Source organism: Natrix helvetica (genome assembly GCF_964273705.1).
Source record: "Natrix helvetica genome assembly, chromosome: 5".
NCBI classification, from domain to species: Eukaryota; Metazoa; Chordata; class Lepidosauria; order Squamata; family Natricidae; genus Natrix; species Natrix helvetica.
Window position 1 is genome coordinate 29959812 of NC_138551.1, and position 14136 is coordinate 29973947.

A 14136-nucleotide genomic window follows, 5' to 3' on the forward strand; every position below is an offset into this window, starting at 1 on the left:
CATGGCATCTGAGAACTCAACCAAACCTGGATTCAAAACACAGCCTAGATAGTTGCATGGCCCCATGGGAGTCTGACAACCAATCAGAATACAAGCTCAAGATCAAAAGCCAGAGATAGGCATAAAACCAGGGACTTTCAGCATCTCAGCTCATCTCTTCTTCCTCACCCAACATTGAAGCATGTGATCACCTTTTCTGTTCAGGACTCAAGCCATGTGGTCCTGTCCACCATTAAAACCATCTTTCCAAGCAGCCTCCATGTCTCCAGTGTCTTTTTCCCCACTTGGAGCCGAACCCGGAAGGACATTTCTTTCAACAATGTGAAATATGGTCATCAGCCACTTTTTTCAATGCCATTGTAACTTTGAACGATCACAAAATGAACGGTTTTAACTCAAGTATTACATTTTTACTGATGCAACTGTTATTTTATTTTCCATGCAGTACTTTATTTGCTGGCTGGATATTCCGGGGGTGTTGGTGATGTTGGTGTTTGTATACCCAAGATACTGTGAAAGCCGAGGAATAAAGTTGAAACCTGGAAATCTGACCAAAGCAGCTGGAGAAAAACTAGGGTGGAAAAGATGGATTCTTGAAAAGTCATAGCAGGCCATGTGGCTCATACAGCTTCCCTCTTCAGAAGGAAATGGGCATATAGGAAACGCCCCTCAGCATTTTTCTCCCTCTGTTAATGCCAGGAAACAAGCTGATTAGCCAATAAATCAGAAACCACTGTCCACGTGTCCCATGAAGTTGCAATGTTGCAACATCCATCATTTAATGCACTTGTTTCTCAAGTTCTGAAAGGTAAAGAATTGTTCAAATTCAGTTTGTGGTGTACTAGTCCCTGCAATTTTCCAATCTGCTCTACAGCGTTAGGATTTGCGGATTGCCTTGAATTACTAATCACGCCAGATCTGCTTGGCTCTTTTTCCGAGATGAGTTAAGGTCTGCTACATGCTGCCCCCTGCTGCAAACCTATTTAAAAAGAGGCAACAGGACTGAACACGCAGAAGTCAAACCTCTTTATCACTTGCTGCACGAGGCGTCATAATTTACTAGCGTTGCTAATAAACGTGCACGACCAAACACGCCAGACGGAGAAAAGAACCAGCCGGAAAACTTTCTTATCGAGGAACAGGCAAGCGGGGTCAAGGAGTCTAACCTCAAAGGGAGGTCGGGATACAAGGCACCCACACCCGAAGCACCAACAAATAAGCCACCCGGAATGAACAGCTAGTAACGGGTGGAGTTTCTGCCCAGCCGTGAGAAGGAGCGCTTGAGCGCCTTCCTTTGAAGTCCCGGGAGAATCGAGTCCTGCTGCGCCGTCTCCCGAGAGACCAGAATGCAAAACATTTCACGTCACAATGCACAGAGAACATCGGTTCTCCAAGCAGCCCGCGGCGTTTTAAAGGGACCGCCTGAAGTGCAGTGAGAGAGAGTTGGCGCGCGGATGATGGAAGGATTTTCTCAGACCCCACGGAAAAATCGGGATGGAGGCAACGATCCAGGTGCTGGTCTAGCCTCGAATCGGGGTCCTAGAGAAACACGCGAGGAAGTCACTGAAAAAGAGCGTGATAGGATAGAAAAAGGGGCGTTTGCAGTGTGCAGCGCTCAGGGACTTTGGCGCAGACCGCAAGAAGCGAGGAACACGCGTGAGTTTAGTGTCACGTGCGCAGAGGAAGACCAACGGTCTCCAAAAGCAGAAGTGTTGTTATGTTCTGCTAATAAACGCACATCAGCTGATGAGGGTTTTCTTAATGGGGGTTTAGCGCACACGGAATAGCCGTCTTTCGTCTGAACGTTGCTTAAAGTCCAAGCTTAGGTCGAGCTTTACGAATCTTCTTGTAAATGATGAATGGAAGTTACTCCTTTATATATAGCTTGTCCCTGTTTTTTTATGGGAATTGAAAGTGGCGTTCTTGGGGGCCTTCTAATTTTAGTGCCACAGCAACAACACTGGGGAGTAAGAATTTCAGAACCCTGAAAATTGAAAGGGTGAGTAGATGTGGAACACTAATATGTGTGGTTGGTATCAGCTATGAAAGAGGTTTGGGAAAGACCTGGAGAGAGCAGTCAGATGTTCTCCAGTGCAGAACATTTCTCCATTTCAACATTATAAATACTCTGGGAACACTTATTTTTTGGTTCCATCCTTCATGTTGTCTGCAGCTGTTTAGCAGAAGAAACGTAAATCATCCTTAAGTGTTTCTCTCCCTCTCACTCCTTATAATCTCAAAGTTGTCCAAGAGTAGCATAGAGGTGTATAAAAATGGTAAGATTTCTTGCACCACATCTAGAAAAGAATCCGCCAATTGCATTGATTTGAAACCGGTAAATAACAGAGACAGGATGTAAGTAACAGAGGTAGGATAGGGATCAGCAAGGGGCTCAGCCAATTTTATCCTAGTTTAGTTTTTTTTATGCAAACATTTGGGCAGAAAGCATGTTGGCTGACTAGTGAAATCAAGGCCTAAGGAGATTGGATCAATTCATCCAATAAGTACTGTGGTTGAGTGGAGACTTGAATTTATGGCTCCCTGGTCCAAGCCCAGAACCACGGATTCAGTAATTTCCTTCCCTTTTTACATCTTCCCAAGGCAAAATTACAAGAATAGACTTTTCTCCTATGGTGTTATCATGGGAATGGTTGAGAAATTTTTGCTGTCAGAACTCATCCATTTCATTCTTGCATTATCTGACTCAAAGGAGATTAGGATGGGAGATGAGATAATTTCTGTCAGTGAGATATATACCTCATACATGAGTCTATCTCTTGTATTTATATCATATGTTTGTCTAATCCTGTGAGTTTAAACTAATTTGAATTCTACTTTATGTGATTCAAAATCTAGTTTTTATGTTCAACAGGCAGTATCCATAGATACATAATGTGGTTAATGGATCTCAGTGGTATCTTACTGTAAAAGTATAGTTTCTGTAGTTAAACACAATCACTAAACATTTCAGTTTTTTTTGCCAACATAGTTTATTCATGATGTGTCAGCTATGTGGCATGTGTGGAATAAAAAGAAGTTGACAGTATCTAATCTGTCATCCACCACTGTTGAGAGAAGGGAGTATGCGTGTCAAAATCTTCAAGATGTTGGGTATAATGTTACAATCCAAGGCCTGCCCCACCATCTTGCAGATTTTGGCCATCCCTTTCTTCCCTACCCCAAATGCCTCACCGTCATCCTTCTTTACAAATAATCTGATGTTGTCTAAGTTATGTTTGGTTTTTAAAGGAAGGAACATAGGATGAGCAGATGCTTTTTTTAAAAAAAAAAAGCAATCCATATATGTGCATATGCCACACAGTTCCACCCCATTTTTTTTTAAATTGTAAAAATGGTAGATTGGGTGATAATGCTTCATCCTTGGAAAATTCCCTCCAAATTCTTTATTTAAATAGCAGAACATTGGGAGACTTGCATAAATTAAAGGTATGAAATACTTACTGCTTTTTTTACGTTAACATCTACAGGGTTTAAATATTATTTTTCTCCTTGTCTTCATTATTTTTATAAATTACTGAAGGCAGTGAACATACTAGATATAATACTTCTTCTTTTTATTTCCCTCATAACAACAACCCTGTGAGGTGAGGTGATCTAAGAAAGAGTGACTAATGGAATAATTCTCTTAATAGCTGTATAGTTTTTGAAAGAAAATGGTTTAGCTCAAATCCATGTGATGTATCATGATTTTTAAGTCCCATTTTAAGTCTCAGTCAAAGCAGTGACTGATCCCACAGAGATCTCCTTGGAAATAGATGAGGTTGAACTAAGACTGGAATCAAATCCTGAAACATGAAATTTGCTGGATAAGTTTGGGTCAATCTTTCAGTCTAAACTATCGCTTAGAGTTATGAAAACATTGGGTGGGGAAACAACCATGTATTTACCTTTTGACCTTTTAAAGAGAGGTCAAATTTTTATTTTATCAAATAAATGTTCTTAACTTCCCACCTATGATTTTCTCTGGATGGAATGGGGATCCAAAGTATTTAGCATTATTTTTCAGTTCATAATTCAAAACCCAGTAAATTCATCCATATATTTATAATAAGTGTCTGTATTTACCAGATAGCAAAGATACTGGAGAAGGAAGTCCATCTTCCGAAGCTGATAATTCTGATAAGTAAGTGAATGGTAAAAATTGTTTTCTTTTTATCTGTAGTTCATCAAAGTATTGCAAAGAAAATGAATATACTCTCAAAGCCATCCAATAAAATTCATTGATAATAAATTTAGACTAAAAGTCAGAAAGTAATTTCTCTGTGCTTCACGTCATTAACTTATGGTATTAGTTACCAAAAATGTGGCAACTGGAAGACTTAAAGCAACAGGATAAATGAGGTAGTGTTATAGAAACTAACAAAAATCTCTCACAGCTTCAAGTAGCCAGCTAAATGTAAACACAACTGTCCCACTTGAATTGCTTGTCCCACAGAATTATCTGGCAAAAAATCCAGATCAGTCCCTTGATCTTTCAATAATCTACTAGAATTTATTGATCCTTAGTACCAACCATTCACATTTAGACTCTCAGTCTATGCACAAGAGAATAATTGCTACAATTTCAATGGGAAGTGGTCAGCTTTAGTAAGAGAAGTTATATAAAATCCTACACTTTTGAATTAGCAATCTCCTGAAAAAGCTGGTAAATGTCTTAGTAAAGTTATCTTCATTGGTCCCCAGTGCTGCCATTGTAGCAGTACCTTCCCTATAAACTGATATCGATTTATTCTCAATACAGTGCACTGGAAGATAATGTGACAATTCCAGAGCAGGAGAGTAGAAAGATGGAGTTGCATGAGATCGCAGAAGAGTCACAAGTAGCTACAGGTGTTGTATTACTATTGTTTTTAAAGTGCAAGTTTTTTTTATTTATATATATATATCTTAAAGCATGTACATTTATGTTAATCATGCTTGTATGAATAGGTTCAGAAGATCACCCAGGAGGAGTTACAACTGAAATTTCCATACCTTCAGCTAGGTAATATTAATAACAAAACCTGTTTGTGATAGTTATGACTGTGAATGGAATTCATAGATAGATGATAGATAGGTAGGTAGGTAGGTAGGTAGGTAGGTAGGTAGGTAGGTAGGTAGGTAGGTAGATAGATGATAGATAGATAGATAGATAGATAGATAGATAGATAGATAGATAGATAGATGATAGATAGATGATAGATAGATAGATAGATGATGGATGGATGGATAGATGATAGATAGATAGATAGATAGATGGATAGATAGATAGATAGATAGATAGATAGATAGATAGATAGATAGATAGATGATAGATAGATAGATGATGGATGGATAGATAGATAGATAGATAGATAGATAGATAGATGATAGATAGATAGATAGATAGATAGATAGATGATAGATAGATAGATAGATAGATAGATAGATAGATAGATAGATAGATAGATAGATAGATAGTGTTGTTCTTCCCCTTCTGGTGAATTGAATAATTGGGAACTCTTTGTAACACCAGGACCTAGACAGATTACTCTCTGGTTGTATTAAGATCAGTAGATCAAATTAATTATGGTAGAAGTACAGTTAGTCCTCAAATTATGACTACAATTGAGTCCACAATTTCTGTTTTTAGGTGAGGCAAATGTTAAGTGAATTTTGCCCCATTTTATGACCTTTCTTGCCACAGTTGTTAAGTGAATCATTGCAGTCGTTAAGTTAGTAACACAGGTGTTAAGTGAATGTGGCTCCCCCATTGACTTTGCTCATCTGAATGTCACAAAAGGTGATCATATGGCCTGGGGACACTGCAATCATAATAAATATAAACCAGTTGCCAAGCATCTGAACTTTGATCATATGACTATGGGGATGCTGCACAAGTCATTAAGTGTGAAAAATGACCATAAGTCATTTTTTTCAGGGCCGCTATAACTTCATACAGTTACTTAATGAATATTACCATGCAGAAGTGATAATTTTTTTCTTGTGTAACATATTCCCATTTTTATTGTTTATCTATCCAAACAGTGGCTCTTGATCTCTAGCCATGTGAAGCATTTTAAATTAATCAGAATAAAATTAAGAAATTATTTTTTACTATTTTAACCTCGTGGTTAAGAACAGGAACCTATGATTGCCAGTGGTTTGAATTTCCCTCCAATTCTATTGGATGGAATAAAATCTTCTGAAGCCAATAGATCTATATCAGGATTTCTATGGAACTACATACAGTTTAGGCATGTCCATAAGTAAGTACAGCAAAAGGGTATGAAATAGTAGGCAATATATATATATATATATATATATATATATAAGAAAAATGAATGGGAGTAATAGCTAAGATCATTTACCCAATACCATTCATTACACCTCTCTTACTCAGTCCTTACAAATCATCCTTCTACCAGGTCCATGCACCAATTCCATAAATAGCAATTAAAATATTAGTTCTAGCTTCCCTGATTCTGGCTAAAAGTCCTCAACTTTGTTTATATATATATCGTAAGAGTCAACATGGTGGAAAATGCACAGTTGCTAATCTAATATCTTGGGTTCCTGGAGTAATCAGTTGCTTATTTTGCCTTCAATAATTCATATATTATTTTGTTTCTTGTAGGTCTTTTAAAGAAAGCGTAATAGGAGAAATTAATGGTAGTCCAGATATGAGATCAGAAAGAGCTTCTTCAGAGAGAAAAATGGAGTTGTCTTCCCCAAGTGCTACAGAGACATCAACATCAAGCAAAGGTACTCTGTCTCAATTTCCTTATAGAAGTTCAATAAGTTAAGAAGGCAGAGAGTAAGGAATTTCAAAGCCATCACACTGGTCATAAAGAAACATCTTAAGTGCAAATGCATGAATCTTTCTACTCCAATCTAATATTCTCCAGATGTCGTGGGATTGTAGTTTCCAAAATTTTCAGCCAGCATTACCAAAGTGCTCTAATCCCAATGCATTTGAACCTTCAGGAAGATCATCACTTATAGGTCCCAAAATTAGATAGTCATCACACTTGCTGACTATAATATTTATAGAAATTTGCCCTATATTATTATGTTAATTTGGCAATATAATATCTTGAGCAGTTGCATTCATTCCTATATAATGCAAGAAATTTTGGACTATGTGGCAGAAATGCAAATAAAATATATCTGTATCACAGAATTCTATTAACGTTGACCTTAGGAAGAACTACAGTAGTAATAGCACTAGCACTTAGACTTATATACATCTTCATAGTGTTTTACAGCACACACTAAGTGGTTTACAGAGTCAACATATTGCTCCCAACAATATGGGTCCTTATTTTACAGATCTCAAAAGGATGGAAGGCTGGGTCAACCTTGAGCCAATCAGGATCAAACTCCTGGCAGTGGGCAGAGTTAACCTGCAATACTGCATTCTAAACACCACCACCAATGTAATTCCTTATTGATGCTGGATTCTCATATTAAGAGACAGTGTGCAAAGAAAAAGTGTAGCTGGAGTAACCTCTTAGTCAAATGAGTACCAAAATGATGGCATTAAAGTGAAATTTAGCAGAGTTATGTTAGAATAGATTTCTCTGTTTTCTGTTTATATGGATGTAGACTAAACTCTATGTGCAATCAAGTTCTTCATTCAAAACAATGCTTGTAGGAATTTTTGACAGAGCCTATTTGTCTTGCAGGAGGGAGGGGAAGACAGCTATAATAAACAGTCGAGTCAAATCTGATTCCATTTGAAATATCTGAGAGGGAAGAGGGAGGATAGATTTCTATAAAACAACAGAAGCCCAGATTGGTTCTAGATGCTATTACACTTGGCATAGGATCTTTTCAAAATCAATAGAATTAGTCATATTTAATCTGTTGGTCTCAATTTTGATCCAAATCAGCTGCAATAATAGTAAACAGGTTATAATGCGTTAAAGACTTAACATGAATTATACATACTATTTCAATACAATAAAACTATAACACAGGTTGTTATCCTGAGTGTTGCAGATGAAGCTAAGTGTTGGTTCATGAGCTGACAGTGGATGCTATAGTTCAATGATAATTTTCTTAATACATAGTTTACCATTAAATATCTCAGTTTGAAATAAGGAAAATTCTTGTAGCTTGGGTTTTAGATTTTGGCAGTGGTTTCTGAACATTTTGTTACCGGGCTAGGTAACATCAGCAGTAGGATTTTCTTGTCCTAGCTAAAGAGGAATAAGGCAAGAAAATCCTGCTGCTGATTTACCTAGTCTGGTAATGAAACATTTAGAAACTAAATTGAAACAAGCTTGGAGAGCAAACTCCTGCCAAAATACCTCAGTTTAATTGGATTACTGAATGATTTTACAGGATGTATGCCTCATCCTAATCCTAAAAGGCACTGGATATCATACAGTGTCAAATAAACAACAAATGAAAAACAGTATAAAAATATAAAACACAAAAAACAAAGATAAAATCCATAAGGTTGCCCCACCCCTAGCCCTACTGAAATTCAGCAGCAAACTGACAAAACATTGGTTCTGTAATTTGGGCCCATTGTTTGTTTGTTTTGCAGTGAGGATATTAAGGATGGAATATTACTAGCTGCCTCTAAGAGCAGCTGTTATTATTCTTGTCCGTTCCCATTTAATTCCCATAGAAACAAGCTGAACACCTTAGAGCAGGGATGTCAAACATGATTTTATTGAGGACCGAATCAGGGTTGTGTTTGACCTTAGTGGGACAGAGTGGGTGGGGCCAGGGTGGGTGTGGCCAGCTCGATGTCACTCATGTTGGGGGCGCCTGTGGTGGCCTGAGTGCTCTCCCAGAGAAAACAGGCTCACAAACTCCGTTTTCGGCTGTGATGGCCTACTGCAACCCTTTGCCAGTGAAAATTGAGCTTTCACTGGCAGAGACACCACAGCCCAGTCCTTTGCTGTTTCCAGGGCACCCGCGTGGGCCAGATCCAAGCACCCCATGGAAGAGATCTGGCCCCTGGGCCTTGAGTTTGCCTTAGACCAAAGCATTGTCTGAAAATCTCAGGCATAACCCTTCCAGGATCATTGCCACATCTGCTGACGACCTTAAAGTTTGGAGTCTGATCTAGAGATAATCTGTTGGTCATCTTCAAATATTTAGTTCATTTTTCTGCAAAGACAGAAAGGTCTGGGTGGCCACAATATATTCAAGACATAGAGATGGGCTAGAAGCCATTAAAGCCATCTCAAAATAAATGACCTATAGGAAGGTATTTATATTTAAACTTTTCATAGCCAGTACAGAACAAAATTTGGTTTCCATGTGAATGATGCAATTGTTTTATGAACAGGAAAAACAAAGAGCTTTCCGAGTATATTGGGAGGAGTTCGGAGAGAAAGTGAAATCAGCAGGTGAGTATTTAAGATGAGTAGCTATCCAAAATAAAATGAGATCATATCACTATTAAGTAACTATGTTCCACGCTTTCATGTTGTCTCTGTACATTCTTCTCTTCCAAATGATGGTTGGAAAAGGTTGGAAATAACTTATGTTCCTTCTAAATTGTGTTTTAAACAATGAGTGTAATTATAGAAGTCTCTTTTTCAGCCAGGCAGCTAACAGGTTTCATAGGAATCCAAGGTATCTGTAAGGCTCCAGTCAGTTTGTGAAATGCTGGAATACATTGGGTAGGTCTAATGATGTATACACATGGGCACCTGCTGGGGACAGGAGAATAAAATACAACATTAGCATATTAAATTAAATTAAATTAACAGTAACAGAGTTAGAAGGGACCTTGGAGGTCATCTACTCCAACCCCCTGCTCACACAGGAGAGCTATACTAGGGATTTGAACCACCAAACTGCCAACATTTCTGATCATCAAGCTCAGTGTCTTAGCCACTATTGACCTTGTGTCTCAAATTCCACAACATATATACTTGAGTCAGACTTCAGGACTCAGTAGATAATGGTGGTATGTCTCTGATGATACAATTGTGCATATGGCATCATTGTGGCTTACTGTGTCTCTGCTTTTTGATTGACGGAAATACATACTAGTTGGTTTTTTTTATCTTTTAAAGTTTGCTATGGCTACAGTTTTGTGCTTGCCGCTGAATTAATTTTTCATGATTGATATATTTCTTTTCTTTCTCCTCTTGATCCTTCCTTGATGTGTTTATCAACTTCTTTCTTGGAAGAATTCAATATCAAATAAGATTAATTGTGATCAGATAAATTTCTCTCAAAATAAGGAAGTTTCTATTTTAGCCCACTAAGTATTAAGAGTTATACTGGATCGTCACATAAAATGCTACCTTATCTGTTGGTAAAGTGCCTCCAATATTTTACTTTTCCATTGTTTAAAAGCAGTGGGCAACAAATATCATTTTGGGGTATGATGCATTGGAGTTTATGTGAAGATAATTTGATTGCATGATATCTTATATCTGCTGAAAGGGAAATATTGGACACTATTGCTGATATGCCTCAGAGACCCTTAGAAATATCTGTCTCAATGCAGACAGATGCAAGTTGGCTTCATGACCACATCTACAAGAGAAAGGGTAAGTAACAAGCTTATTGTAATGTTGTAAATATATATAATTGAAGACATTTTCATTGTCTTGAGTAATTTGCGGGATTGTATCCTGCCCCATACATCCTTCCGGCCGATTCGCTCACACAGAGAGGGACTCCTCCGGGTGCCGTCCACTAGGCTGTGCCAGCGGACGACGCCTAGGGGAAGGGCCTTCTCTGTGATGGGCCCAACCCTCTGGAATGACCTCCCCCCCGACATTAGAATGACTACGGATCTCCGCTCCTTCCATCAGAAACTTAAAACCCACCAATTCCAGCTAGCCGGCTTGGCCTAATTCCACCTATCCCACCTCAGTCCTATTTCTAAATTTTTTAAGATTGGTTTTAAGGTCTGTTTTTTAATTTTTATAAATTGTACAGGGGCTGTTTAATCTGATTTTTACTTATGTGTTCGATTGTTTATGTTTTAAATTTATGCCAGTACACCGCCCCGAGTCCCTCCGGGGAGAAGGGGCGGTCTAGAAATTTAATAAATTATTTATTATTATTATTATTATAAGGAAAAACTGCTACTTGTTTATCTGTTTACTCTAACTGGAGGTGTTTTGGTGTTCTTTTCCACAGCATTTGCTACATGATTTCTTTTGTTACAGAGAGTAGACTATTTGAACCTGGAATCCTTGGCATATGAGAATATGCTTTACCAACCATTAGTGGTTCTTCATGAAAGTACAGTTAGCTATGTACCATAGGCAAGAAATGATTTTGAATGCAGGATTTCTTGTTAAGCACACATCTTTAATTCTGAAATTTATCACACTATATATTTACTATTTTATCGTCTGAATATCCTTAGAGAACTTCAGTTTGTTTATTGGGGATATATTATTGCAGGCTTATTGGAAAGTCTTGTTGCTCTGAAATTTGGGAGCTGGACTGTTAAGGATAAAGGAATGGAAGATAACGTTGCTAATTCTCAAATAACTTCACCGATTGCCACCTTTTGGGTTCTGATTGCTATTTATTTTCCTAGAAAGCCACACACAACTTTGGAGTCTAGAGTTCAGAAGGATAGGCTACTTCCATTCAAATTTGTCCAACTGCTAAGGGCCTTTTATATTAAAATTTGTAGAGCTCAGGTTAATGAAGGCCATAGAATAGTCTGAATTGTGGCACCCTGCCTGTAGAATACTTTTTTTCTGGGAAGATCTTATGGCATTGAATCTGGTTGCTGCAGCTGGTGTTACCCAAAACTGTGTGCTGGTATTGTTTTGGTATCCTAATTGTACTTTTTCATTTAAAAAATTTTTTTTTTGCTTCAAATATGAATTGTTAAATTGTTAAACTTTATTAGAAAGCTGAAACACAGTACATTATTAAACCTTTTAGATAAGAATGCATTAACAGAGTTTAAAGCAAGTGTCCAGGCTCCTGGCTATCCTGCTTTTACTTTATGAATTATAGTTTAGACCACGGCTTTTCACACTTTGCAACTTTGTGTTCATTTCAACTCTCAGATTTCCCAGCTAGCATGGGAATTGAAGTCCAGCTAAAGTGTGGTGGCCAAATTTTAAAAATATGATCTAGAATCCTCTTGGTCAATTCGGTAACAAATTCTGTTGTCCTGCTTGCTACCAGGTGCTACCAGTTCTAAAAGTGGTAATATTTGGAAGGGGTATTTAACATATGTACATTTTTCACTTCATACTTTTCATTTTTTAATGTTTTCTTTCTGGCTTTACCTTCTGATTGAATTCTGTATTCCTCTGATCATTCAAAACTAAAGTGGAAAGCGGAAGTCACATTTTCTGAAATATAAATATCAGGGTTTAGGTTCTGAAGATATTTTTCCTACTCTGTATATTTTTAAAGGAAAATACATAGAAAACCAAAAGTTTTCTGTTCCTTGTCAGGCTGAAGAATGACATAGGTAAGGTGGTGACAAAAAAACGTAGGTGGAACATCCAGTGAAATGGATGTGGTTTAATTTTAAACTGAATGATGAAGTAAAGTGAGTGGAGAGTGTGTGTGTGTGTGTGTGTGTGTGTGTGTTTGCCACCTCTTCCTATTTACAGCTCATTGTCATCTTTGGGAAGGGCCTTAGGGTAACTCATAGTTACTCATAGTTTTGGAGGCTGTGATCTCTAGTTTAAAACCCTTGTTGTTGGCAGTGCATGCTGTCTCTGCAAATTGCAATCTCATATTGCTGGGAAAATTTAATTTTTCTGTTTGAAAAACCCTGCATGAAAGCAGAGGAGCCTACATGGTTCACAGTGACTTGTTTGGACATTCATTTTCTGCCCAGTTGCTGCCTCTGATCATTTTCTATTCAACCTATTTTTGATCTTCTTCAAAAGAGAGAAAGAAGAAAAAGAACGTTGATGGAATTCTGCTGCTTTTTTCCCCCTTTTCAGCTCCTCATTCAGCTCCAAAGGAGCGCCAAGAAGAGGTTCCTCCCGAGAATGGTAAGTTACTCCCCCAAAACATTTATTATTCATTTTGAGAATAATTTTTATTTCTATACTTTTTGAATCCACAGATTCCTATCAGTGAGCTGTCAGACCGTCTGTACATCTAGTATGTTATTGCTCTTTAGCCACTAGGCTGCTAAAGACGTTTAGCTTTAATTCCCATTGAAAGCCGAGGCATTTTGATGGTTGCTGGTAGATTCTCTCTGTCTCTTCATTGTATAAAGGCTTTGCTGTGATTTTCTGGCGTGCCTGTCAGTCTCTGCGACAGGTTCTAATCAAATAATTAGGTAAAGATAAAGGTTCCCCTTGCACGTATGTGCTAGTCGTTCCCGACTCTAGGGGGCAGTGCTCATCTCCGTTTCAAAGCCGAAGAGCCAGCACTTTCCGAAGACGTCTCTGTGGTCATGTAGCCGGCATGACTAAATGCCGAAGGCGCATGGAATGCTGTTACCTTCCCACCAAAGGTGGTTCCTATTTTTCTACTTGTATTTTTACATGCTTTCGAACTGCTAGGTTGGCAGAAGCTGGGACAAGTAACAGAAGCTCACTCCGTTACGCGGCACTAGGGATTCGAACTGCCAACCTTTCTTATCAGCAAGGTCATCATCTTAGCCACTGAGCCACCGTGTGTGTCCCTGATCAACTAATTAAAGTTACTTTAATTAGCTGAGGTTGTAAAAAGTGCCAAAGAGCAAGTTAACAAAGATGGACTGCGGAAAAAAACAGGAAAAGGTAGCTTCTTCAGGCCATCTCTTTGCTCTGCAAGTTGGTGAGGGGAGAAAAAAAACAGGTCAGTAATAGAACGATAGTATTAACTGACTGTAATGGTGAACATATAACTGTCAGTCATCTTGAATGTGGTAAATGTGGACATTGATTGCAAAGTCCCTTTTTTCATCGCTGTTGAAAAGGAGCAGTTGCAGTCTGAGATGGTTCCTAAATGAGAACTAACTGTATGTTCCATAAATTATATCCACTATTTTTATAATGTTCTAGCCCAGGTGTCAAACTTGCAGCCCTGGGGACAGAGGCATCACGTGCTGACCACGCCCATCTCCGTTTTATCAAAGGGGGAGAAAGTCACGATATGTGATGTGATGACACGAGTTCTAGAAACTAAATGATCCCACTCTCTCTTCCTAAAATGTAGTTTTCCTCCAGCCTAATTTCCCCCAAACTGCTG

At 38.2% G+C, this 14136-nt stretch overlaps 1 protein-coding gene across 3 annotated transcripts in view; it reads left to right on the forward strand.

Moving 5' to 3' along the window:
* Nucleotides 1-459: 459 nt before the first annotated feature.
* The window catches only part of ERICH6 (glutamate rich 6), a 33053-nt gene continuing 19376 nt past the window's right edge, over nucleotides 460-14136 (forward strand). The window contains exons 1-8 of one of the 3 annotated variants that reach the window (XM_081954760.1): nucleotides 460-1512; nucleotides 4090-4144; nucleotides 4763-4851; nucleotides 4951-5005; nucleotides 6617-6744; nucleotides 9290-9350; nucleotides 10402-10508; nucleotides 12897-12947. In XM_081954760.1, the coding sequence (XP_081810886.1) occupies nucleotides 1455-1512; nucleotides 4090-4144; nucleotides 4763-4851; nucleotides 4951-5005; nucleotides 6617-6744; nucleotides 9290-9350; nucleotides 10402-10508; nucleotides 12897-12947 (604 nt within the window). In that variant the 5' untranslated portion in view covers nucleotides 460-1454. Of the gene's footprint in view, nucleotides 1513-1593; nucleotides 2000-4089; nucleotides 4145-4762; nucleotides 4852-4950; nucleotides 5006-6616; nucleotides 6745-9289; nucleotides 9351-10401; nucleotides 10509-12896; nucleotides 12948-14136 lie in introns of those variants that run through there. The other 2 variants (XM_081954761.1, XM_081954762.1) reach the window with 2 other exon arrangements.